Below are 27,499 nucleotides of genomic sequence, written 5' to 3'. Positions count from 1 at the left end.
TGTTTGGAAAGAGTACATTCAACCGCATAGGATTATAGAGACAACAATCATTCGAAAACATTTCACGTACTAAGATTCTTCTTGGGAAATCAATATCAAAATAATTCACACAAGGATAGCAGTTTCAATTTACTTGTCCATCCTAGAAGAATCACCTCACAAAAGTAAAAACAAAGGGAACTTAGATAATGAATACCCAAAAGAGCTAGAAGAGTAATGCGGATGTCAATATGGCAGCTTCATTCTATATGAGATCCTATATTTAAGAGATGACAGTGAGACTTCTAGCACAATCAAACTTGGCAAAGAAGGCTGGCTCAATAACTCGTTTCAGGCCCCAAGAGGCCCATCGAGCAGGAATGCTAGCTACATCTGCTTTGCCTACAAGAGAGCAATGAAACGTAGAAGTCAAACAATAATTTGAAATGTAAGCAAAGACATCCTGATGTTAAATTTGGAATACTTGACAACCATGTCAAATTCCAGAATTACAACACATTCCTGGAGCAGGTTAAATTTACATTTGGCCATCAGAATTCAGACAAAACCAATCCAGAGAAATAACCATAGTTACAATAACCAAGTGTAAATACGAATAAAAAATATTAACCAAAAAAAAAAGTCATGTGACGCCATTTCCTTGCAATACCTGGAAATTGAATGCTGTTAATTGAGGTTTTATAATCATCAATAATTTTCAGAACCTCGTATCATATTGCAACGGCAAACAATCTTACGAAAATCGTCAAGATTTAGCTGCATTAAAACCAGTTACAATAGGAAAGCATAAAGGTTACTAAGTGATTAAAAAAAAATCCATACACAACATGAAAGCGTTACAAACATATTAGTGAAAAATATGAATGGAGACCATAGTCACCAGTCATCAGTTACATAGTTGTGATGAAACAACTAATAAAGAGAAGGCCCATATGGCAGCAAGCTTGGTATGATGCACATTAACGCAAAAGGTAAATCAACTCTAGAAATAAATTACTTAGAGAGATATGATCTTGGAAATATTAATTGGTTTGCTTGGCCAAACTAATGTAATAAACAGAAACGGGATAAAAGTCCAGCAAACCTTAGTTCTAGATTAAAGTAAATAGAATAAGATATGCAAATTCCTTGAAAAAAAACTTTCCAATCAAAATATCTTGAGGTCCGTCAGATATTCCTAATTAAACCACTCAGAAAGTTCCAGTCTATTTAGGAAGAGTCCTTAGTTTGCATCTTCCCACAAGTATTCATTTTTGTACCCTTTTCCAATAGATTACTAAGGCTATTTTGTAATAATATACTTGCATTATAACTAATTGATCAAATTAAGGAAAACTGAATAAAATCAGAAAGCAAGAACTGACCTTCCCATCTCCATCGCTATCAAAGCAATGTATCATATCAGTCAATTCCCAGTCTGTCCATGTAAAATCATGTGCAGTTGCTACTCTTTGTAGATCTCTTACTGTTAGCAACCCTCTTCCTGCTTCTGCATGCCAGAATCGCCCCATTTTAACAATTCCCAGACTATTAGGATGTCAAGGAATGAAAACAAATAAGATATTGCATCCAGAATACAGAACTAAAGAGGCTCGACCTACATACGCGAAAATGATAATTCTTCACCTTGAGGTGAAAGATTTTATTAAAAATTTACATACCAGAAGCTTAGTCAACATGTAAAGGAGCGAGAATGGTGTAGTCTTTTGGACCAAATCAGAGAGAAAGAACTATGAAGGGTGTTGCCTACCAAAGGTTCCCCACACAAATCGTCCCAATTTTTCGCGCCACTGAAGGATCGGGACAACCTGCCCAAGGGACAGGCCAACCTGGTGGCCACATAGCCAGCAGCATGGGCGAGGGAGCCAAGCGCGCTAGCAAAAGTCCACAGGCCTGCCAGCGCCCCGAAACGAGGTTACATGGGCCGAACCCCTCCAGCGCCTGCGAGAGCCTTGCAGCACGCTCCAGCGCGCCACAGCGCCTTCCAAAAGATTCCAGCGCCTACCAGACTCGCCCAGCACGCTCCAACACCCACAGGAAGGGCCTAGTGCGCGCCAGCGCGCCCCAGCAGACACCAGAGGCTTCCAAAATGCTCCATCATCAGCCAACCACCGCCAGGACTCTAGAAGCCTCCAACACATTTCCAGCCACAACCCCAAGCAAGTGGCTCAACTATAAATAGGTGATTAGGGCATTCATTTGGGACATGTATGAGTGTATAGACAAACCCTTCACATAGCAACCTTTGTACAGCAACTTGGTACATCTTGTAAAGCTTTGTATAGCTTCTTTTTCCCAAAGTAATACAAGTACTTAGTTAATTCTGCCCACACTTTGTCTCGTTACCATCCTTCACATTTCCATTGCTAAGTTTCTTACCTTGGGCGTATTTTGTCACCCTTGTTAGTCTATTTCTGCTAGACTAACTTAGTGGAAAGGCTGACTAGTATTCATCAAGGGGGAGCAATACTAGTTCCGCACGGTGGTTTCATCGGGCCAATTCATTACCATCGTGACAAGGGGGAGGGAGGGAGGGGAGGGTAAGGGAGGAAGATATGATACCATGTGTCCCATCATGATGCTTTTACTCACATTCCATGACACTATAATGGTGATTGGAACTATCAGATCAATTTGGAAAGGTGCCAAAGTTTGTTAAATCAGTTGAAGAAGCTGTTAGTTTGTTACCGTCAGTGTTTATCAGTTAGGAGAGTAGTTACCTTTCTCTGTGTTTATATGCAAGCTACTAAGCTTAGTTCATTCTGTAAATTCCTTCTACTTCAATAAAATTCTTTTTCTCCAAACTTTCTCAGGAACAGATAGGAAGACTCAGTAATGAATCAAAGCATACAAAAAATTGCATCTTTTTTAGCACAGGTAACATGAATACCGTTGATTCCTAAGTAAACCAATCAGAGCATACTTCTGAACTCATTTCTTATCATATAAATTTTCTCAGTTTAAAATTCAAAAGGAATTTGATTTCCTATTTAAAATGAGAATTGACAAAAAAGAAATCACTTGAATTGAATTCTTGCAAATTATAGTTTCCAAACAGGGGTGAAATTATTGGCCTCTCTCCATGATCCACAACACACGCAGAAGAGAAAGGTGCCATAAATTACCATCAAACTGAAAGAAGTGTAACACCAGTTCATCCTCAGTCATCTGCACCCGATTATTGAACTGCTGATGCCATAATAGAAAACAAAGAAGCACACCTCAAAGGAGGAACACCAAATAGAAAAACAGAACATGTCCCCACAATAAAACATCAATCCAAGCCCAAAACTGACCGATTTTTTTCTGTTCTTCCTCCTTGCACCTTCTTTAATGTTAGCATCCCTCTTTCTTTCTTTAAGGGTCGCATCTTCAGCAGAATCTTGTAATGAGAGAGCGATTGCCTGTATATAAATGCTCGACAACTAGTTAGCACTATCCAAACAAATGGAAATGGAAAAAGTACTCGACTTCTCAAAGTTTACCTTCGTTAGTTCATCATTTTCTTCATCAATGTAATCTGTGCTGCTAAAATGCTTTTGAATAGTAACTTTCTTCTTAGGTTTTGAGCATTTATTCTTAACCTGGAAAATGAAATAAGCAAAAAGAGAATGCTCATGGTCAATCAAGAGGCTTCAAAGAAAATAGTCCAAGTAAAAACCTGATTGAAAGTCAAATTAGCAATACTCAAATCTCAATTGTGAAATAAAAATTTAATCCACTCTTCAATGAAGTGTCTCAGACGACAAATTAGTAAATTACTATACCTTGTTTCTACGAGACTTTGAAGAAGATCGACTGTGAACAAAATCCTCATCATCTTCGTCCCCGCCAGAATCATCATCGTCTTTATCTTCAGCAGCATCATCATCATTGGGCCTATAATCATCGTCATCATCAGCGACCTTGCTTTTCCCTTTACGCTGAATCGATTTCCGCAGTTGATTCGACTTCTGATTGGAACCCAGCAAGGAAGAGGCCATTTTATGGAGACCCAAAGCCTCCATTCTGGCTTTGTTTTCCGCAATTCTCGATAGCCTCTGCTTTTCGTACTCCGATATCCCCTGCTTCGCCACATTCCTGGTGGGAGTCCCAGGCTCCACTTCCTCCTCCCCTTCTTCTTCATTTTCTTCTTCGGTTTCGCTCAACTTCTCTGATTCGAGTTCTGAATCTGACGCATCCTGTTTTGCCATTCAGCTTCTGCTATTAGTATTCGCGGGATTAAGGATTCGATATTGGATTAGAGACACAGCTACAAAAAGCGTCGTTTGGAGGGTTGAAGCTCAGTTGCTCATTTCTCTATGCTACACACTATTTTAATTGGCAAATTTGCCCTCTAAATATTGCCACGTAAGCAATAGAGGATAAGTCTGGTGGGCCCGGCTACCTAGTTTTCCCGCTTAACCTAACCGAGCTGCACATTCCGAACCGTACCGTACAGCGAAACACATTCGGTGTCTACAAAGTCACGCGCCCTAAGGTTGCTTGGGTGGCTGTTCTGAGCTCAACTCTCACCAAACCTTCCCTATGAAAAAACCGGTCTGCTACCCTCAAGACCGCCATAAAAACTACTGTTCTTAATAAATTGCAGAGTTTTTGCCCATCAGAATTCTCTCTGTATCCTTATAGAGGCCCTGAAATCAACATGATTTTAAATTTCAGATGACCAATTTTTTATTTTTCTTTTTTATTTTTTGCCTGCTCTCTGATTTTCCATGGCTTCTATTGTGGAAATTGAGAGGTACAATTTGATACCACTCTCAGTGACTTGTCCATGTGCCCATCCCTGCCGTCCTTTGTCGAAGAAAACCCTAATTCTCGCTCGACGGTGTTCGAAACTTAACCGTAGGCTAGTGTTGAATGGATCCAAAGCAACATGGAGCATTTCAGCGATAAGGCACTTGGTTACTGCGGTTGCCAGAGCTGAACCAGATAGGCTTGGCCAGGAAGACGTTAAAGAGGTTCTTTTAACTTCACTACTGACTAATATACCTCGCAGTTAATATATTTGGTGTTTGTTATGGTGCATATTGTGTTTTTGTTATCACAATTAAATTGCGATTGGAAATTACTTGGCATTCATGATTTAGCAATATGGAACTTGTGCTTAAAAGAGTAGGAAGATGTTCTTGCCAATTCAATGTCGATTTTGTTGAAGTGATTGATAAAGAGTGTTAACTTGGAATTTGATGGCGCCTAATAAAATTCAGTAAATGCAGTTTAGTTATGTTGTTTCATTAATTCCTTTCCGAGTATGTATTGATAATTGAATGTGATTACTGAAATTGGTTAGTTGTAGGAAGTCGATAAAGGCCATAAATTGCCAGAAGAACAGGAATCTGTTTCAGAGCCTCAACAGAAAGGGAGCCAGTTGAGAAAAAGAATTGTTTTTGGGCTTGGGATTGGAATTTCTGTTGGAGGCGTTGTCTTGGCTGGAGAGTGGGTTTTCACTGTGGCTTTGGCTGCGGCCATGTTTGTTGGTGCACGTGAGTACTTTGAATTGGTTAGAAGTCTTGGAATTGCCTCCTCCTTGTTATGCTTCACTAATTTGCTCTGTTATATGTGCTCTCATGCCTCTAATTACCTTGTAAGATTGGCAACTTGCCTTAATTTCATTTGCTAACTTGATTGAGAATGTTACTTCTTGACTATCATTTTTCTGTTTTGTTTCTTTCTTAGGTTTAAGGGTGTCTGATGTTAGTTACTGATTGGTAGATTTTAATACATGGTCAGGTATTTTGGTCAGATTGACATTCCAGTGACTTTTACTGCTTTTGTTGTTGCAATGTCATTGCTTCTCCAAAGAGGGAATCCTCGCTTTGCTCAGCTTAGTAGTACTATGTTTGGGTTATTTTATTGCTGCTATCTTCCTTGTTTCTGGGTCAAGCTTCGATGTGGGTTGGCAGTCCTAGCCTTGAACACTAGTGAGAAATTATGTTTAAGTATATTTGGTGGTAAATTGATTTCAGAATGATAAAAATAAGAAATGGATTTGCATTTGCCTAATATGGTCATGCAATAACAACCTTCTATCATTTCACTTATGGTTAGAAAATTATAATGCATGATATGCTGATGAATTTTGACCTATCTATGCATTTCATGTTTTCGTAAATGTAAAACAATAACTCTGCAGTACATATCAATGATTCCTTGGTTATGCAGAGTACGAATACAAGTCAATTGTGCATGAAATATGATATGGATTAATGTAACATTTGGAGCTTTTCAATCATAGTTTGAGCTTTTAGATTTGATGCTCTAACATGATAAGAATAACTAGTTTATAAATCCTATGCATCAGTCCCATTCGTTATACTCATCTCTTCATCAGTTTTCCTTTAGTTTCTATTGGACCTGCATATGAAGAGAGTAAGGATGAGAATCTCATGTTCTCTAAATGAATATGGTATGGTGTTAAATGATGCATGGAGATGATGGACTATATTTTCTAGCACTATTTCTTTCAAATGAAAGTCAATTTCTCCCATTTAACATTGTGTACTTTTTGTTTGGCAGGAATAGGAGCATCTTGGCCTGTTCTTTTTGGTGGCCAAGCTCATTGGACTGTGGGCCTCGTTGCATCCCTGATTGCTATTAGCAGCATCATAGCTGCTGATACATATGCTTTTATGGGTGGCAAGGTATTTGGACTTCTTAAATAGTCAGCAGATTTCTAGCTTCACTTATATAATCAGCATACTAGAAGCAATGATTATCGCATCTGGTGATATATGCGAAGGAATATCAACCAAAATCAAAAACATGTGTACATAAATGTAAACACTTTTGTGTGAACGAATATTGTCTCCTGCTTTTGTAACAATTTTTTTTTGCCAGCCATACAGTTGTAAAACGGACTAAAATTATGACTCATTCAGTATTTCTTAGCTTTTAACATATGATTCTTTACCTTTCAGAAAACTTCGGTCAAATATGTTATTCCTAAAGCCTATTACAAGTTTTTGCCCTAATTATCAAGTTTATCATTCATAATAACATTTCCATCACTGTAGTTTCCACTCTAAACAGAGGTAGTAGTATCAACAGCCAAAGTTATTTTCAGAAATATAAAGGTATGATGAAATATGATTAATGTATTGAAAAATAGAATTCCTTTATCCTTTGTCTTAAATGAAACATGCCAAGTATTTGTTAGGTTCCGGCTCATGAACCGAACTCAGCTATCAGTCTTCACTGGTAACCGAGAGCAGAAGAAGGAAGAGAAGAGAATAGAAGGAAGAGGATAGAGGAAGAAAAAGATAGAGTAGAGGTTGATAGAGTAGAGGTTAGAACAGAAGAAAGAATTGAGAGACAGAATAGAAAATAGAGAGAGAAAATGGAATTCTTTTATTCATTAATGATGTAACTGTAGAATCATACTGTACACAATTTATACAGTTGCAAACTTGCAATACATGCCTGTTATTCAGTTACAAGTATATATTACTCTTTAACTTAACTATCCAATGAATAATCTCCAACTCAGCACACTCTAACCAATTAACTGCCTACCCAGCTAACTCCATTCAACTCAGCTCATTAGCTTCCTGAGTCACAATGGCATTCAATTTACATGGTTGCTGGATTGCAGAATTAGGGAGTCTAGTTGGGATATGTTGCACCATCATTTTCTAGTTCTCATTCTTATATGTTTTCCTTTATTTTTCACTTTCATCTTCATTTTATTTTCCTGTTCATCATACACTTTGGGAGGTCACCATTAGCTAGAATTAGTCCAAAGAAGACATGGGAAGGGACTATTGCAGGCTTGGGTGGCTTTATAGCAACTTCCATGATTCTATCAAAGATTTTTTTTCCTGGCCAACATCATTGCTAAGGTATCAAATCTTCCTCTACTGTAGTCTTAAGTTATCGTAGTGCAGCCAACATCTTTGCTGAGTTATTCAACCTTTGTTGGCATGGTCCCAAGTCATTATAAAATATTTTCTCTCGCAGAGACACACACTCAAACAAACACATATTTCTTGTGGATAAATTTTTGTAGGTCAATAATTCCAGGAAGCATAAATGCAGCCCATTATTGATGCAAAATTTACAGTTCCTTAAAATATCCACTGGAATTCGATAATAATAAGAAAGTATTGCATCATGTATGTTATTAATATGCATAATTGTCTCAGTCAGTGGTGTGTCTATATGTATAAATAGGGTAACATGGCAAACCTTTTCAATGTCCATATTCTTTAAATCCTTACCAATGGGTGAAACTATGTAAAATGTTAATAAGCTAGGAGAATATTTTCGGTGGCTTTCTTGAGCATTGTGTTTCTTACTTTGTAAGGCATGCCTAATAGCTACAGGGAAAGAGTTGAATGTCAGACATGCATTTATTTTTTGTTTCTTTATGATATTTAAATACCAATTTTAATGTGGTATTATGATGTGATCATATTTTATGTTTTCACACGGATGCTTTGCATGCCAAGAATGTCCCTTAACATAGCTGCAGTCAGTTGCAGAACTAATGTGGTATTATGATTTGTTATCTTGTTTGTATGTTTCACAGAGTCAATATTGCTTCTGCATTTTCAGTTTTCACCTATTTAGAAATTAGAAGATAATCTTGGAAAGCAATATTTATTGAGTTGGTTTTATCTTCTATTTATACAACTTTAATCAACATAAAAAAGATAAGAAAAATGTGAACTTTCATCATTTATTGATTAGGAATATATCAAAGTAATTTGACATATCGTCTTCAATGATTGTAAGTGCAATAGCTTTTGGGTTTCTGAATTTCTTTGGGTCTAGCTTTGGTGATCTTACTGAATTGATGATCAAACGAGATGCAGGTGTTAAGGACTCTGGCTCTCTCATACCTGGGCATGGCAGTGACTTTCAGCTCATGTTTAACTTCTCTGATCGGACATAATCTAAAAGAAAATTTTCCCTTGTGATACTTGTTTTATTTTTCTTTTTTTGTCACAAGAGTATACAACATCATGGCTTGAGATCATTACTGACCCACATTCTTTTTCTTCTTTTTTTTGTGAGATACGTAGCTGGTTTAACATGTTGTTTGTATGCTCAAAGAAAATCATTATATTTGCTTTTTTTTTTCCATGTGATAATTTAGGTTTTCCACTACCCATGTCCGAAGAAAAAGGGAGAGCATTTTATCGTTATTCGATTAATTCGGGTTACTAGAACCCTGAATTATGTCTACGTCGCAATGTTCTTGATATACTTTCTGAATAAAATATATAACCCTAAACTTGCACCTGAAGGGCCCTGTTATATGTACTCAAATTCTATTGATGAATGAAACTCAAGACAACACAAAAAGGAATATGTCTTCAAAAGAGGACATGGAGATGAACGCTCATTCCAGGTACTTGGAAATGCAAAGATAAAGGGACATGTTAGGTTGAAGAAGAAAAAGGGAGAGCATTTGCAGTGCTACTGATTTCCTTTTCTCCAGCTCCAGTTTTTTTTTTTTTTTTTTTTTTGTATGAAAGGACTGTTGGATGTGATTGTGCCTTTGCAGCATACTTCCTATTTCTTGTTCTTAATAATGCTGCTGACAACCTCTTAATTTTCTTTTTCAAACACCTGAAAAGCAAAGATTAAAATGGAATGATCAGGTAACCTTTTTATTTGGAATCAAGTCCTGCCTGCTTGCTGCTAGTATGACCATTCTTAACATGTTAAGATAATAAGTATCAGTATTTGATTTTGCTCTTTATAAAAGCTTGTTCTTTTCCCATTTATTTGTCAGGCTGATTATGGAAGGTAAATTTAATTCATTTTAGTTTACATACATCCTTACATTTGGTCTTGTTTTATAATGTTAATTCTGCGACCTTGTGTGACCTTTGGACGATAAGTAGAGAGACAGACAAGGGCCAATACAACAATTAAATTTGGTATACTTTTGATCTTTAGATGAGTGTCCTTGTTCATCATTCGAGTTAATACCAGTTCTTTTTGTGTGTGTGTGTGTCTATATATATATATATATAATTTCTGTAAAAACTGACACTACATACAGGTGAAATACTGGACCGAGTGGACAGCTTCATTTCACGGGTTGCACTTGCATACTCATTTGTCAAAACCTTTCTGCCACTTAATGAAGTTTGACATGAAAACCTAGGATTAATAGCAAGAAAAAAAATAATAAAGACTATTGAGTTTTCCTCATTCTAGAAAGCTAGAACCCCAAAAAGGTACATGATTAAAGTCGGAGCTTCAATGGGACCGGCAGAAACGCTTTCTCCTAAGAATCTCATAGATGGGTGCTGAGGTTACATTGGCAAATCTTACTAGGTCTGCGTGATCATCAACTGTAAACGTGCAAGAGAATACCTTGCTCCTTTTACAAGTCAGGGAATTGCCTGGGGTCAATTATGCTTTTCTTTCTAGTCAGATGCGATGGGCCTCTGATATAACATGATTCATGGTGATATCTCATATCTACAGTTTGAGGTAGAGCCTTTGTTTTTGGTTGGCTGTGAACATTTTATTATTTCATGCAACAGCCAATGTCAGCTTAACAGTGTCGATTTATGCGACATTTTTCTTTTCTATCTTGGCAGTCACAAGAAGTGCTTAGTCGATTCATTTTTTGCAAATTACCTTCTCATTTCTATGCCATGATTGCTTTGCATGTCTGATTTCCAAGTGGCCATTTGGGATTGAAATTCGAAGCTGAAAAAGTTTTTTTCAGAAAAAAGCAGGCGTTGAAAAATGTTGTTCTTATAATTAAAACATGCTAAAATTAATTTAAAATTAATTTTAATATTATTTAATAAATATATTTAAAGAAGGCTTTTTTTTTTTTAAATTACAAATCCCTAATATTCGGCGGATGATAGGGGGTACAGTACTCTTAATGCTTTCGACTCTGTCCCTGTCGGTCTTGAAAGGCAAAACGAAGAGAAACAAAGGTTTGAAATGATCAGGCAGGGCAGGTATCAGAATATCATAAATTTTGCTCGGTAACTAAAGATATTTCTTTTTTCACAAAAAAAAAGGCAGATATTAGTGTGTCCGCTAAAGCGTGACTCAAAGGGTCCCTGGAAATGGTACATTTTTACTAGGGAATCTGGTGAGACTAGGCTAATTAGATGGCTTCCTAACATGAAGATTCAAATAGATAATCATTATTTTGGGATGGCTTCGTATTTGCAGCTTCTGAATGTTTATCACATGAGATGGCACTTCAATTATAATTCTGTTGTGTAATGCTTGTTGGAGTCTCAAATTATAATCATGTCATAATAATCTTGTTGGTTATGATAATCACCCGGTATACATTGCACAAATTGTCCACAAGTTCCAAGGCTAAATACAAGATGACAATGGCCCTTCCATCTCCAAGTTGACCGACAATTTTTTTTTTTTTCTGGGCTCTTTAACCCACTTAGATGATTGAAAGAAAATGGTTTTTTCCACTGTGTCAACCTTAATCCAGAAAGAAGAGGTCTACAAGCTAGAGAAATCCCACCAACCAGTGATCGTCAAGTGGTTTTCAATAGCAAAATAAAGCCATCCATCATCATATGTTTTCAACCTTTTAGTGCCGTCCAAATTATAATAAAAATTAAAAGAGAAGTCACTCTCTTATCCCATAACCGAAAGAAAGAAATTTGTAATATTCAAGAGGAAGGTTTGTGACTGTGTGATGCCCCAATTATTTCTCAAGGCAACTACCACCTAAAGACATGGTCCAGAGTAGTTAGAACTGCAAATTCTTGTAATTTCACGTGAACTTGTTTTCTTTAACTTCTCTGGTTTGTCCTTATGTTTGCATCATTCTTGATTATAATACTAATAATAACATCATTCTACACTTCTATCCAATAATTTTCACACATGGCAGTACTCCTTGAAAGTGCAACCCATGGCATGTCTTCATTGGCTTCGGAGGAGTTATAAAAACAAAAAATAATAATAATAATAAAAGACATATATGAGAATGTAGGGTTGACCTGGATGGATGAGATAAAATAGAAAAACCCTAATACAAAACCTTGGTTAGGAAACTAGGCCATGCAAAAGTGAGTGGAGCCAAATCTCCACCAAAACAGAGAGTCTTGAGGATGAAGAGCGATAGGAGAGCCAATGAGAAAATGGTTAGTCAAGTTAATGGAGGTCCTACCATAAGTGGCTTTTGACAAACATGAGTGCTTGCTTTTGGGTTTTGGCACATAAAGACAGAAAAAGCAACAAATTTTGTAATACAAAATGTATGGAATGCAAAGAATGCGTAGTTTGTAAGCTGACTAAGAAAATAGAGAGACGAAAAGAAAAGAAAAGAAAAAAATGAAGGAAACTTAAAGAAGATCGAGTTGGAGAAGATATGGTGGCCAAACGCATCCATAAAAGTATACAGCGAGAGAGAGATCGCATGAATGAACTTTTCTAATTTCTTGCACACGCACAACCATTTTTCTCAATCCATCTCACTCAATCTTTTACTTTTCTTTGCTATTTGCCTTGGATGCTCTCCAACTCCATATCCTTTTATTTTTAGCCTTCGCCCTTTTCCTGTTCTTATTCACCCTTAATTTACAAATTATTATTTCCATACATATATTTCTTTAAAAAATAATTAATATATTTTTATTTACTAATAATAATAATATATTCTTTAATTATTCTTTTATATATGTATCTATATCATTGTCATGAGATGGCTTCACTACTAAGGAAACATCAAATTTAGAAAACATACATGTGTTTGAAAATTTTACATGGATGTGAGACACCATGCAGCCAAATATGTGCCTACCAAATATAGAATTGATGGATAGATAGATGACTTATGAGGGTTCTCTAAACACGTAGAATATGATTCTTTCAATTAATTTAATTTATTAATTAAAAATATATCACTCATTTAACAGATTTAAATTTAAATCCTGAAATCCTATGCTCTAAACTGATAATTCCCGAGTCATAGGAGGCTTGCTGAAGACAAAAGTGCTTACTTACCTCAACTCCTTAATAAAAAGTTGATTATGATGATACTTTCTAAGGACGAGAAGCTATTTTTTCAGAGCTTCAAAAAAGTCTGCCACTTTTATGGGCTTCAATTCCAGATGTAGAAGATGCTCTCTTTCTTTCGTCTGTGGGGGAATCTGCTTTGGGCTGTTACTGATTGAAGTGACTAAAGCCGAAATAAACAACATTGGCAGGTCCATACAAGAGGAGGGGCCTTCGAATTTGGTTTCTTATGAGAATGATATAGGGGAAGGGGAAAGACTTTTTTTTTTTTTATGCATTAATTTGCTTATTTTCTTTCCCTTTCTTCTCTCCAAGAACCAAAAACCCTAGAAAATATCACTAGCTACTTGCGATCTCTTTCTTCCATAATTATCCCTCAACCTCATGTTATTGCTCTAAATTTACCTCTTAATTAATTAATTATGATTTTCTTTGCTTTATTATAAGTTAAAAATTATTGCCTTACCTAACTTAGCTCCATTTAGTAATCAAAACCCTTATTTTTACATGCAAATAAGGAAATTCTTTTTGTTACGAAACCCTTATAATTTTAATTTCAAATTCTCTCTATAAATAAATTTAAATTAGTAAAAAAAAAAATTCCATTGTTATTGGGTTAGATTTATCAACAAAGAAAAAAGAAAATATATAATATTTGTCAAATTGAGAAATTAGAATCTCAGAAGAGAAGTTGCAAGAAAACACACCATCTACTTGATGAAGATGGTAAAGACATGCAGAAACCAAAATGAGAATAATTAAAGGGAGCCCAATCCCTGACCAACACATGGTCACTGGTTTAGTCCAGGTCAAAACCGTCAATTTTGCTTAAAGCTCTTGGCCAATTGAAACAATTCGAATGGTCCATCTCGATTTTGGTTTTAATTTAATGATTTTAATTAAATTTAATTATTAATTTAAAAACCATTTTTTAATAAAAAAAATTAACTAACCATTTTTTAATAAAAACCATTTTATATTTATTTAAATTGTAAATTTGAAAAATAATTGCTTCAATGAGATTTATCAATTGCTTTGACTTAATTAATCTTTTTTGTAATATTTCGATCAAATTAAAAAAATATAATTAAAGATTTAAATATTCTTATCGTGTAATGTATGGGTTAAGTTTACAATTTAGATGTAAATTACTTTATGAATAATTTGATTTTTATATTAAATACATGCATATCATATTTTTCAAAAAATAAATTTTCCGTAATTATTTTTCATGGAAAATATTTGAATGTAAAATAGGCCAAAAAGTGAATTTATACAAGAGTGATTTCTATGGAACTTTGGATCCATGTATATTATCTTATTTCAATTAAAAAATTATTATATTTCAAAATTTTAAAAATAAATTTAATATTAATAAAATATCCTAAATTAAGCGAAATTATTATTTATAAAAAAAATCATTTCTTTTATTTTTTATAAATATATAATACATAACCACCCACTTTAGGCACAAGTAGTAACCGCCGGTGAGTATTCATCCAACGGTCAGGATCAGGTTTACCGCTGATCGGATTATGATCATTTTACCGTTTCGCAGGCTGGTGGAAGGGCGACCCCACCGCTGTAGAAATTTGAATAGTAATCATCCAAGTGTACGTGCAATCGTCAAGTCTTATTTTGCAGCATTCACCGTACACGTGGCACCACTCAGAAAATGACCATTCACTCTGCGTTTTGGGTCCCACTTCGTAAGTTGCTTGAGAGGCAGAAGATATGTATCTATCCACTTGTCATTTTCGATGTCGCTATCCCCAGCAATTGTATCAGATGAGACAACAGGTCTCCATCGTTGGATCGCTCCTTCGAACACTGTAATCTGAGACTTTCTCCTCTGTAATTTGGCAAGTTTCTATTAGTGGACTTCCGGTCCCACTCAGCTTCATCTCCTATCAGGACCTTCCACGTCTCAGTCACCCATTTGCACATTGCGGCTTAGCCACGCTCTTGTAAAATGTAATTAGATTGAGATTAAAACTCAATTAAAGGCAAACCAGTGTGAATATACGATCCAGCCAAGCATAAAGGTATCAATTGTCAACCAATTAAGCAACCCTACCAGCCAACAATTTTAAAAAATAGCTAAATTAAATTTAAAAATAAATTTTTAAGGTAAATTATAAATTAAATTAGACTGGCCAATCCCTCAATTTATGGGGTAGCCTCTCAATCTAGATGAAGGGGCGGTGGTTTCCATTCCAAATGGACCACTTCTCTCCTTTTTCTGCAAATCGGACCACAAGCTGCACTGCTAACAAGAGCCTATGACACAATAATGAAAATTATTAATATCCAACGAAAGCAAGATGCATTAGGATCTTTCATTGATGGGGCCGACGTTTATTGCCATCTATTGTTAGTAGGCATTAATGTATACTTAATGATATTAAAATTTGGATTATAATAAAATAAATAATTCATTTAATGGATAAAAAAAACACTTCCCTCCTAATAATATTGAGGTGGCGTTTCAATAAAAGCTAACTTAATCAAATTTATAAATTATGCGTGAATGAAGGGCTACCAAGGTGCTGAAAAAGAAAGCATTTAAGATAATCACCCAAAAGGTCCAATGATACAAGACCCATGTGATTTCATCAAGGCAGACATTAGAAAAAAAACTAATCAAACAATACAGGGTTTAGTGTATAATAATGCAAGTGTTGGGGTATATTTATCGAAAAAATTGGCCATTTGCTAATAACTAATCTGATGCACCCACCTTAACACACATTTGGTGGCTAATATAATATGCATACTCAAATTTAAATACTATAATGCATCTATTAGAGAGAATTCAGGCCAACATCCTATCATTGAGAGCTTCAATGCCCAAAATCCATGAACCTGGAACACCATGTTCTTATCATTCTTTTGCTAATTTTTGTCTGAAGGCAAACATTGACTGGGTTTTTATCTTTCAACAACCAGAAAAATGTACAATAACATTCAATAGCTGACATCGCTATGCACATTACATGTGAGGACAGGCACTTAAAATCATTTCTGAAAAGAAAAAAAAAAAAAAAAATGGGAACCCAGTTTTGCTAGTGGTATTTTAGACAAAATGTCCACTTCAACCCTCCAATACATGAAAAATACACTTTGCCTGCTGCTCTGACCTCTGATAGTGCTATCCGTGCAAAGAAGCCAGGGGAGCTAGATATTGGCATATTACACCAACTGCAATTTTTATATTGAGATGGCTACCCAAATTTTCAATTCAAAGTGGGTCTTCGCTCTTTAAGCATGTAAATATGAAAAGTTAAATCAGATTCTAATAACACCAACAAATATTATTATTGGAGAGTGGAAGTAAATTATTGAGTGGCACAGAAATAATGTCACATCGATTTGTAATTTGCAGCAGACAAAGTTCATTCAAGCATTAAGTTCTCAATGCTTTTCTAAACCAAGGCTTGGAATAATAAGCCTAGACCCGGAAATTAGAAGTACATTTATTGGGGCAATCAGATGAAGATACCTCAGCAAGAATAATAGGAAAAGCTTGGACAACATTCAAGAGAGGAAAAATTATGTAGCCAATAGGCAAAAGAGACTTAATTTTGAAAGGTTAATTCTGATTTCCACATCCTGTTTTGACAAGGGCACAAAGAGACCATCACCACCTTAAACAGGAATTGCACCACAACAGTTACAAACAATATCTGAAGTGACAGAGAACAAGAACTGTACACAACAATCCAGTTACTACTTTGGTTTCTTGAATGGAAACAATAAGCCTAGGGACACATAGAAAATTAGCATAAGAGAACCGCAGACAATAAAAATTCATTAAGATCAGAAATTAACCAGTAAGTTATGAGGAAACTCAGCAATAATGACTAATTGGTAGAAGTAGAACCAATGTCTGAAATGCTATTTCTAATTCCTCAACACGTCCAAGCTGAAGCTGAGATGAGCTCCTTTCGCTGCCAACAGAGAACCAGTGAAGACTGCCTCCTTTCAACATGAAATCCCCTAACAGGAGTTCGCTGCACCAAACACTCAGCTTGTGATTCAGCAAAGTTACTGAATTGGAATGGAGTGAACCCAGACTGCAGAAACAGACTCCTCCAAGGAGGAGTCCTATCAGGGTGGCGATGACGACCCAATACAATGTTTTCAATACCGGGTTGAACCAAGAATCTCTCAATCTTTTGCAGCGCATCAAGGTTCATATTCACAGCTTCCAAAGATTCAAGCAGGCTGGAATAAGATTGAATAGAATGATTTACATGGTGGGCGAAAGGCAGGTCAGTTCGGTCGCAGCCCTTGTCCGAAGAGACCACAACTTTAGGTGAGAGCTGCTTCACAAAGCGAAGAGCCACTGGAAGAGATGACGGGTAATTTGAAAAGGGCCCAATCGGAAGATTCACAGCAATTACTTCTGTCTCTGATACACGACGAGGCAATGACCAAGAACCAGAAGTTAAAGATTCAAGGCCTAAAATTTCAACCTCGAATGGCATGTTGATTTCACTAGCGAAAATTCTTAAATTTTCTTCAGTAAAACTGAGTTCGACCTCATCATGTGAGGAAGGAGAAGCAAAGGCAGTGATTTTAAGAGAAGGGACACCCCCGTCCCTCATAGCCAACTCTTGCATCAGAGAAGCCCATTGCCCACCAAAACCAATATCAAAATCAATAACATGAATTCTATCAAAGCCTTCGCAGGCCTCAAGGAGAGCTTGATTACAAGTAAAATTGGCAAACTGAAGAATCGGCGAGATCTCAGAGAAAGACTTGTAAGCACCAATCTTGGAAATAAGACTACAGGTGGACACACTGGATGGGTTGGTAGTGTTGTTCATGTGAAGAAGTAACTGCAAGGCCTCCTTGAAGTAAAAAGCAGCCCTCATATGAGGCTTGCCGATCGAAAGAGAGAGCTGGTGATTGAGCCGCGCCAATATCCCTTGCGCGAGAACCGGATTGCCGGTTTCGATCAGCTCTGCTGCCTGGCATATTGGGTTTAATATCGCCTGCTGAAGCTGTTGGGCCGCCAATTCATCCGTCATAATTTTTTGCTTCATCATTGCTGGTCTCTGCTGTTGGAGCATTTGAAGCTGATGTTGCTGCTGTTGCTGTCGTTGGAGAAAAAAGTCTGGCTTTGAATCGGAAAACGGAACCTTTGGCACCTCATAGTTGGCTCCAATGGGCCCTGAACTAAGCCGCTTTGTTGGCGGCGGCGATAAGAGATGAAGCTCCTGCAACTGGGCATATGACAACGGCAAGAACATAGCTGGATTCTGGCCAAACTGAGCTGGATTTTGGTCGGTTATCACCTGTGGATTGAAAATCTGCGGCTTCTCCTCTGTAGCTTCAATCGGCGGCAGCTGTTGATGTTGAAACATACCCAGCAATAGGTTGCCAGCTGAAGTAGGATTTACCAGGCTCGGGTTTTGGCTCAATACCGAACCAATCTTAGCATTGTGGCTGAGAAGAGGGAACTCGGAAGAAGTTACATGAACAGAAGGGTCAATGCTGTTCACCAAGCTGCTACTATTCATGGGCTCAAAGCCGAAACCCTGATCCACTACCCCAAAACCTTCATTGAACTCCATATCTTGCGACGCAGTTCCACTTTGCAAGAGCTTGTTCAATCCCAAAGTTGGGTCCTCAACATCACCCATAATTAGCCTCAAAATAGATTGTTCTTGACTAGGAGACCCAGGCAATATCCCCTCCCAGTCCTCCATTCCAAGCTGCCCACATTTTTCCGTTGTTGTATCTACAGAGGGATAGCCGGAAACCGCCGCTGCCGCGCTGGTGGTGTTTTCGGTGGAGGCACCGCCACCGCCGTTACTGCCGCCTTGTGAAGAAGACAGTGTTGAAGAGGATGTTGGAGGGCTCGGGCTTCTTCTAGCGTCAAGCACAGATGTGGGCTCACTGCCCACATAGCAGCAATTTTCTTTGGTGTTGCTGTTTTGCCACTTCTGTTGCTGGTGCGGTTGATTTTGTGGTGGTAGTTGAGAGAGAGAATCTGGAGAAGAAGAAGAAGAGAAATCTAACACCCCCGTCCCTTGAAAATCCTCAAAGGGTAGGGGCATGGCCTTCATCCAAGAAAATCAACAACAAGAACGTAAAGACCCAGAATCCCAAGAAACCGAAACTCTCCAGTTTCCAAAATCAAGAACCACCCACAACTCAAAGGTTTTCCTTACAAAGGCAAAATGTTTCAATATCAAAAAAAGAGAGGTTGAAGTTGGAAAATTTGGGAAAACTAAAATAAAATATTTGGGCCAGATAATTGGTTATATGCATGCAGAAGTCAGGGGGGGAAAAACCATTTAGCACACACCCTAGCTTCTTCTTTCTTGGGCGTTCTAGCTCTCTCTAATTTTTGTTGTGCATGAAGAAAAAATAAAAAAACTCATTTTGGAACAACCATCCTTATCTCCCCTTGGTACTGTGGTTTAACTTTGGTAGGTTTTCCTCTCCTTTTTTCTTTTCTCCTACTGGTTTTTTAGTACTGTCTCCGTTCTATTTCCTGCTATATGGATGCGTGCAACATATAAAAGTGGTAAAGTGCCCTCCAATCCCTCTCTCTGTCCTTTCTTTTTCTCTCTCTCTTTTCTTTTTGTTTATACTTTTTTTTTTTTTTATGTGGCTTTTGTCTACAGATGTAGTTATCTGCCCCGGTAGCGTTTCTCTGCACTCAACCTATCCCACGCTCAATTTGATCGCGCGTTGTAACAACTCTTACCTCACATGAATAAGGATACGTTTAATATTGTTATTATATGAGCTGTTAAAAAATATTTTTTTAAAATTAAAATATAGGAAAATCATTTTAAAATTAATTAATCTATTCTAATTATAAAAATTATAAAATAACTAAGTGATTCTTTAAATTTACTCTTTAATAACATTGAAAATATTTTAATAGAGTCTATAAATTCGCTGAATATATTATCTTAATTATATATTTCATACTTAATTAAAAAAAAATAAGAGGGTGACTAATTTTGTTATCAAAGATGTGTGATTGTTTTTAATTGAGAGATAATTTAATTTTTTTTATTTTTAAAATGTAAGATAATAGAGAAGTTTAAAGTTAAGTTTCTTTATTTATTTATTTATTTTAAATTTTTTATTTTTATAAAAAATGGAAAATTTTCTTTTTAAAAAAAAAATACTAATCATTTTTTAGTCAAACTTTTTTTTTACTTATTAATATTTTATTCACTCTATTTTCAACGAATAAAAAATATGTGATGTGGCTATATAGATAGATCGACGCTCCTGAGAAGCACGTGGAGATGCAATTTTGGTACACCTTGTTAAATTATTTTTCTTTTGCAGAGACCAACGAGACAGAGAAAAGGTATCGTCCTCAGATTGTTTTTGTATTTATACAAAATTCCCATAAAGCCCCTGGCATCTTTTCAAGTATTAGCAAGTGATCCATTAGTGAACGCAGGGGTATTATAGTAAAGAGAGAGAAACAGGTTCTGTTGGCCTGGATTTCGAAACTGAATCTGACGACCCGAGATAATGAGTGAAGCTTTTAGGAGTTATACAAAAATCGAGGCAGATTCAACGGTTGAGATATTTGATTTAGAAAAAGTGTGTGGCTGTGATCTACAGTCCAAAGAAAAATGAGTTTTTGGTCTAAAGAGCAAGAGCCCACTTCCAATCTTCTTGACCAATGGATTTCGGTTCGTTGGATCAACTGTCCCTTTCGCTTTCTGCACCGGGTAAAAACTATAAAGCTAAAGTAACAAGGAAAATATTTAATTTATTTCCACTTTATTAATTTTATATTTACTTTTTTACATATTAAAAAGTAAAATGAAAAATATTATTTGATCATAATATTAAAAAAAAAATAATGATAGCAATGAATATATTTGAATTTATAATAATTAAACTGTTTAATGTAGAAAAAATGGGGGTTTTAATTTTTTAAATTTGATGTTAAAATAGTATTTTACTTATTAAAATCAGTCAATAAATTAATTTAAATTTATAAATATTTAAATTTTTAAATAATTATATATTTAATTAAAATACTTATAAATTAATCAATAAACAACTAATTTGTGATAAAAAATAATTTATATATATTTATTATTAAAATAATTAAAAAGAATATTAAATAAAATTTATAATAAAATTTTAAAAATTAAATAAAGATAATGTATTAAATACTTAATCAAATTAATTTATAAACACAGAATTTATAAATATCAAAATAAAAAATTGAGTCCTTAACTTAAATTTTTTATTTTATGAATTCAAAAATTATTATAAATAAACTGATTTAATAAATTTATAAATTAAAAAAATTAATATAAATAAATAAATCAATTTATTTTTATAACTTATAAATTTATTTAATTAATTTATAAGTAAGAAAAATACTCTTTGAATGTAATAGTAGTCTAACTAAAAAATATATTTTTATTAAGTAACTTGTAAAAAATATTTTTTATAACTTTATTTTGATTAGGAAATAAATTATATTTTATAAAAAAAAAAGAAATAAATTATATATTTTATAACATATATTTTCCGCCACTGATGATAATGAAAGCGGTAATCTAGGCACCAATTAATCATTATGGAGTTGGAAGTAAGGAAATAAGATTCATGCAAGTAATATTATGGATAAATAATGATGATGGTGTTGAAAAGTGGCAGTACCAACCATGATTTAGTTTGAAATTAAATTCATCTGCTTTAAAATTAAAATTAAATTAAATTAATTTTGAGTTTATTTTATTTTAAAAATAAAATTTAATTATAATCAAATTAAAAATAAATAGAATCATAGAATCCATGCCAGCAAAATGGTATGCTGGAGTTTGGCGTTAAAGGGCAAATCCAATTGAGCACTTATCGATTATTCAAGCGGTACGAAATTTTTACTCTATATGCTTTTCATCCTTTTTTTTTTTTAAATAATCTGAATTTTGATATCACTTAAATTTTTAAATTTAATTAAAATGTAAGATTTGTGAGTTAAAAATTCTCAATTAGTATATAAGTCAAGTTGATATTAAATATTCAAGTGATGTATGTTAAAAATTATATTATATAATAATAAATTAAAATAAAAAAAGTCTTAATGAGAAAAATTTATCTCATTCATTCGATCTCAAACTCTTTTACCCTCCATTACTCCATTACCATTTCTAAATAAATGGCAAGTCACTTAGTTCATTCTACTTAAAGCTTAACAAATAGTTCTCTCTCATTTTGTTTATTTATTTATTTTTTTATGATTAGAGTTAATTTTTAATTTATATATTTAACTTTAATTTTTTTCTTTTAAATAGAAAATTGAAGTAGCAATACTTGAACTTATTTTTTATGAAATACTTAGCATTATAAATTTATTTGGTGGTATTGTGCTATTGTTATTATAATTGATGTTGAGAAAAATATTTTCTTAAATATATTAATTAAATAATATTAAAAATAATTTTGATATATTATAATTGTAAAATAATAAAATAAAATTTTTAAACTATTTTTTAATAGTTTGAAGTAGTTATTTATTTAAAAAAAAAAACACGCTTGATATCAAATAGGTCCTATATTTGGGAAAATTTTTAAAGAATGGAAAAATAAAGAAGAAAATTAAGACGGAGAGTGAGGGGATATATATATATATATATATATATATATATATATATATATATATATTATTGGTTGGATAATAGGAAAAGAAAAAAAAAAGGGAAGGATAACAAAAATCTAATAGGGATTTCTCACTTATTTATTTATTTGTTCAAAGTGTACCTAGTTCAATTAAAATGATATTTGTAGTAGGAGACCAAAAATCCAAAAGAATCCAGCTTTAGGTGGAAGAAATTAATTCAGGAGTTGTGAACCCAGTGGCCACTGAGAAACAAGAGCAAACTAGTTATAATTTGTATAACAGTTAAGAGCCAAGAGGTGCTATCGTCAGTCAAATCATATAATGAAGAAAAACAAGCATTTAAAGCGGTGGACATAACATAGACCCACATGCACTGCAGTTGCAGACTCAAATTGTTGCTCTCAATAGTTGACCATGTTTTCATTTCAATGTTGCTCTCAAAATTTCTACCTTTTCCCGTTGCATCTCTCAGATTTAAGAAGGATTCGCTCTAAATTTTGTAATTGTAAACAGCCACAGTAAATGGAGTGTTCTTTTAATATTTTCCAATGAATGGATGATGATGATGATGGAAGTGGGCATATAAATAATAGAACCCCAAGGGGGCATAACGGGGAAGTAGAAAAAGAGAGTAGTTTAATTGTCTAGACAAAATTGACGTATTTGATAATGATGTGGGAGCTGGGAAGGCAATGGACATGCTTAGAGAAGCCATGATTTGGACATGTCTGGAAGAGGCATTGTTTATCCTTTCAATCCCATGTGAACCCTAACATCAACTCTCTCTCTCTCTCTCTTTCTCTCTTATGAAGTGTAAAGTTATCCAACTCAAAGATCACTTTGCTTCCCTCCTTTGAGTTTTCTATTCAAAATTTTTAAATCCCTCTTTTTTATTATTTCTCCCCACAAATTTTGTTTCTTTCTTGCCTAAAAAAGAGTCATCCAAGTTCTTTTCTCTCTTCTCAAGACACCCTACCCTACCCTACCCCTCAAGCAACACAAACACAATTAACTCACAAGGCCACAGCCATATGAAACTAAGCTAAAAGCATTTCATGTTTTGGATTAGGTTTCTTATGATCTTCATTAGCCATTAGATAAGAAAGTCTACCCCACCCACATTCTCAAAAGCTTAGGAGGGGCTTTAATTATCTTTCAAGTTTCCAACTTTGTTTTCTGGTTAACATGCCATGATTGGAATACACTTGAAACAATAAAAACATAAGAGAAGGAATAGAGAAGGCTAATTGGTAAATTTTCCCTAACCATCACCTACAAATATATAGACCGCTGCTGGATTAAAAAGGGCAAGTCATAACTATAAAATTAGGCCCATGCATGCATGCAGTTGCAATCAATCAAACAATTGATGTGAGTTGTCCATCAATTTTTATGTTTCTTATAATTGACAACTTCTTCTATATATTTATTGTTTTTCCTAATTAATATTTTATATCCCTTTTTAAAAATATGTATTGCTTTATCAAAACTGAGCCTGATATCTTCTTCTCCTCTCTCACAATCAAGCACATTCACACTTTTCTTTCCAATCCTTCTAAGTGAAGGTTCATATTCTATATTACATGTTCATATAGATTTTAGAAATGAATGAAAAAGATATCTATAAATTAAACTGAGGCTTAGAATCAGAGATGCTATTATTAAATTTACAAAGAAATTAACACAAGAAAATATTGGTATAGATTAATAATAGAGAGGCATATGAATTCGAGATATAAAATAGTCCATTTTGGAACCCATAAAGGGAGAAACGTAAAGGGCTTCATATGAGCCTGAGCTATTTTGTTAAGCCCAAGCAATCAATGGCCACTTTGAGAGTGTTGTGGCCTATTATCGTAATCCGTATATTATTTAAAAAGCCCAAGTCCAAGTCTCATAATCCATACATATTTTTAAACAATATATTTAATTTGTTTGTTTCCAGCTAAGATAGATTGTTTGTTTCAAGTTCAACCCTGAATTTTTTTGTTTTTGACGCTTGGCCAGAGTTTGAAGGAAAATGATAAAGAGCTGCTTCAAGCTAGACTGCTAGAGGGTGATTTTGGTATATTAAGAATTTTTTTTTGGTTTGATTTTCTGATTGTAAATAATATCGTGTCTGCAGAGATTAGGAAGAAATACCCAGATAGAATTCCGGTGAGAATTGATTGTTAACTTTTGGTTTGTTACTTGATTGTAGATAAGCTCAGGGAGTTAATAGACGAATCATTCCATATTCCATCACATTGAATGATTTTGTGCTCCACTTACAGGTTGATGTTATGTTTTGGGGATGAATTGAAGTATTTTAATGCAACTAAGGTAAGATGAAGAAATGATTGTATAATGTGGTACATATATTTGTTTCATGCTTGTTTTTTGCTATGAGGAGAAACTGCCTCAATTTAAGTAGATTTTGCAAGTCACCTTTAACAAATGCTGCCTGGGCCTTTAATGGAATGCTTAGTTCTTATTTTTATCTTTTCTGGAGGAAATTTCCTGCCTGAACTAATCAGAATGAAACGTTTTGCTATCATATGTTTAGTCAACAAAAGCCTGTTGAAAAGATCTTTGTTGATAGGATTCACTAGTCTTGTATTTCGGGGTTGTAATAATGTAAGCTGGGTTATTAATTTATCCACCTTCCCCTCCGAAGAGAAGAAGAAAGAAAAACAGTAACTTTGGGTGAAGATAACCACCAGCAAGCAGTTTTTGATGTTGTAGCTAAGCCTAATTCTTTTTGCTGTTAACGTTGTGCTTAAATTGTTTGCTTGCTGGATTGCTAATGCTTGCTCAAGCTGCATGTTGTTTACTGCTGCAATTTTTCCCATCAATTTCTTGTATAATACCATGATATCGTTTTTAATCTTCCTGTGATGGATGTCAGCACTTGTCATATCTTCATTTTGACATTGGTTAAATTTTACAGATACCTAGTCCCAGCTGACCTGACTGTGGGTCAGTTTGTGTATGTAATCTGAAAGAGAATTAAACTGAGCGCGGGAAAGGCAATTAATATTTGTGGATAATGTCCTCCCACCAATAGGTAGCAATTATTCTTTCCCCTCTGGTTTGTACACATACACATATCTGCTCAAAGCTTTATAAGGGCACATTACTCTATCCCTAACCAAGGTGGGATATTAACAATGCCGTCCATGTGTTTCTCATCTTTATAATGACTAGGCAAAAGCTATGCAAGTTTTTCCTTGCCATGGTGCCCATAACATGTCTTCTATGGACACAATTATAGGTTGTATTTATTCTTTTTCTTAAAAGTAAATGATGTCAACTACTAAATAATTTAAACTCCATTAAAGAATGATTTCTTTAAATCATTCTACTTGTTTACTAAAATGAATACTAGATTTTGCTGATAGATGCTGCAGAATGATGTCGGTGCCTCTGTGTTTAGTGAAGGGGTACACAGACGTTGTATTTTTATTTATTTATTTATTTTTTAAGGCAGACTTTCATTGTGAAAGAAGGCCTGAGGCCGAGTACAAATATAGAGGATTTAACCAAATTCAAACATGCAAGCACAGTAGATCCATAGTGTAGATAAACAAAATACTAAATCCATATTACAGCTCATATTAGATACACTAGGCCTAATAAGAAAGAGCCCTATAAGTTGCTCTAACCAGAAAACCAGGGTCAGAGGCCCATAATCAGCCAACCTTAATTCTTCGATTGTCCCACATGAGTTTAAGCCAGAAATAACAGAAACGTTGCTGACGGGCAAGACGCAACCCAAGCAAGCCAATCCGAGGAGATAATGACAATGCAGAGAAAACACAAGGGAAATATAAAAAGAAAAATTAAAAAAAAAAAAACATAACCATCATCAAGAATTTCCTTTGGCAAGCATTCCTACAATTCAATCAAGTACATATACGTTGTGCTTACTCTTTACATGCAATTCTTTGAGGTTTTATTAGATGCTTTTACAGCATGTGTTTCCTTTTTCACAGTGAGACGGGACTCATATTACCTAATACATGAAATATCTATAAATTTGTAAGGGGTGCAGGTAAAATTAATGCATTGGAAACATCCTATAAATTTTCCAATTCGTTAACCCCCTAATCTGATTTATTAGTGCCATTTTTCTACCAAAGCTTGCCTTACACGAAGAAACTTATGGATAAACCAGCGTTATGCGGGGGAAAAAAAAAGAACAAACATTAAATTTTTCAAATTCCTCAACATGTTAACTTTGATTGGTGTTTTCATTATTCTTTTTTATAGATTAATTCGTTGATAATTAGTTAGTTTAATTGATAAGACTATTCTGTTTCGTACTTTTTTTTATCAATGTGAATATTCTCAGTTTTCTAATTTTTACTGCTTGAAATGTAAATATAAAAGGGAAAAAGATTCTATTAAAAATTAAATAAATGATTCATATGTGAGATTACATCGTAGACCTTGAGAGGTTAACGTGCGATGCATCAAAAATATACTCTTAAGTGATCTCTATGATAAATTATTTAAATTGTAATCTCTAGTATACATCCTGAAAATAGGACCGCTCCTATCTAACATGAGTTAACGATGTACAGACTGAGCCAGGGATGCCGTGGACACAACGGGGCGATCCCACCGAGACTGCTCGCCTTTTACAGTACACACCGAGTTGGGCCAATTGTCAGCGGCCGGATCGAATCCCCAGCTACCTTGAAAGCCTAGTCTGTCGCGCCGTTGATCATATCCACTGTACTGCACATGAGCCCATCAGCACTTGCAAAACAGAAACCTCTCAACTCTTCAAACCAACAAGCTAACAAACAACCCATTAAAGTTAAGGCTGTTTCGTGCTTCTTGTCTTCACCGCAAATAAAAGTTATAACCTTCTAAATTCTTTATAATTTCATTAGTGGTCCCCATGTACAA

At 34.8% G+C, this 27,499-nt stretch overlaps 3 protein-coding genes and 1 long non-coding RNA gene across 7 annotated transcripts; 2 read left to right on the top strand and 2 right to left on the bottom strand.

The window, feature by feature from the left end:
* Positions 1-50: 50 nt before the first annotated feature.
* LOC110663028 (uncharacterized) lies at positions 51-4,320 on the bottom strand. 4 transcript variants are annotated; one of them, XM_021822215.2, is made up of 7 exons: positions 3,768-4,317; positions 3,486-3,584; positions 3,297-3,404; positions 3,126-3,189; positions 1,365-1,489; positions 650-756; positions 51-381 (listed from the first exon to the last, which is right to left on the bottom strand). In XM_021822215.2, the coding sequence occupies exons 1-6, from the start codon at positions 4,191-4,193 to the stop codon at positions 688-690; spliced, it is 891 nt and encodes a 296-aa protein (XP_021677907.2). In that variant the 5' UTR covers positions 4,194-4,317; the 3' UTR covers positions 51-381; positions 650-687. The 4 variants fall into 4 exon arrangements, with proteins under 4 accessions (XP_021677907.2, XP_021677910.2, XP_057998941.1 ...); XM_021822218.2 differs by lacking the exon at positions 650-756 and having other exon boundaries at positions 3,768-4,318; XM_058142958.1 differs by having other exon boundaries at positions 51-756; positions 3,126-3,186; positions 3,768-4,316.
* A 96-nt stretch (positions 4,321-4,416) lies between these two features.
* LOC110663027 (phosphatidate cytidylyltransferase 5, chloroplastic) lies at positions 4,417-8,810 on the top strand. Its single transcript, XM_058142959.1, is given in 7 exon segments — positions 4,417-4,961; positions 5,294-5,520; positions 5,522-5,587; positions 5,734-5,924; positions 6,520-6,646; positions 7,708-7,810; positions 7,813-8,810. Coding segments are annotated over 7 exon segments (1,029 nt in total). The 5' UTR covers positions 4,417-4,715; the 3' UTR covers positions 7,882-8,810.
* A 7,717-nt stretch (positions 8,811-16,527) lies between these two features.
* On the bottom strand, positions 16,528-19,535 carry LOC110663026 (scarecrow-like protein 6). Its single transcript, XM_021822213.2, has one exon. The coding sequence runs from the start codon at positions 19,050-19,052 to the stop codon at positions 16,887-16,889; it is 2,166 nt and encodes a 721-aa protein (XP_021677905.1). The 5' UTR covers positions 19,053-19,535; the 3' UTR covers positions 16,528-16,886.
* Positions 19,536-24,561: 5,026 nt separating this feature from the next.
* Positions 24,562-25,984, top strand: LOC110662989 (uncharacterized). The gene is made up of 3 exons (XR_002496419.2): positions 24,562-24,760; positions 24,877-24,925; positions 25,533-25,984. It is a non-coding gene; the product is annotated as an uncharacterized LOC110662989 (long non-coding RNA).
* Positions 25,985-27,499: the final 1,515 nt, after the last annotated feature.

The sequence above is a fragment of the Hevea brasiliensis genome, chromosome 2 (genome assembly GCF_030052815.1).
Source record: "Hevea brasiliensis isolate MT/VB/25A 57/8 chromosome 2, ASM3005281v1, whole genome shotgun sequence".
Lineage (NCBI taxonomy): Eukaryota > Viridiplantae > Streptophyta > Magnoliopsida > Malpighiales > Euphorbiaceae > Hevea > Hevea brasiliensis.
This window is presented reverse-complemented; position numbering and strand designations above follow the sequence as displayed.

Coding starts and splice junctions, on each gene's coding strand:
- LOC110663028 (XM_021822215.2), bottom strand. CDS start 4,193: ATGGCAAAACAGGATGCGTCAGATTCAGAACTCGAATCAGAGAAGTTG. Junction 3,405..3,485: donor AAAATGATGAACTAACGAAG/GTAAACTTTGAG, acceptor ATTTATATACAG/GCAATCGCTCTCTCATTACA. Junction 3,190..3,296: donor GGAAGAACAGAAAAAAATCG/GTCAGTTTTGGG, acceptor TTATGGCATCAG/CAGTTCAATAATCGGGTGCA.
- LOC110663026 (XM_021822213.2), bottom strand. CDS start 19,052: ATGAAGGCCATGCCCCTACCCTTTGAGGATTTTCAAGGGACGGGGGTG.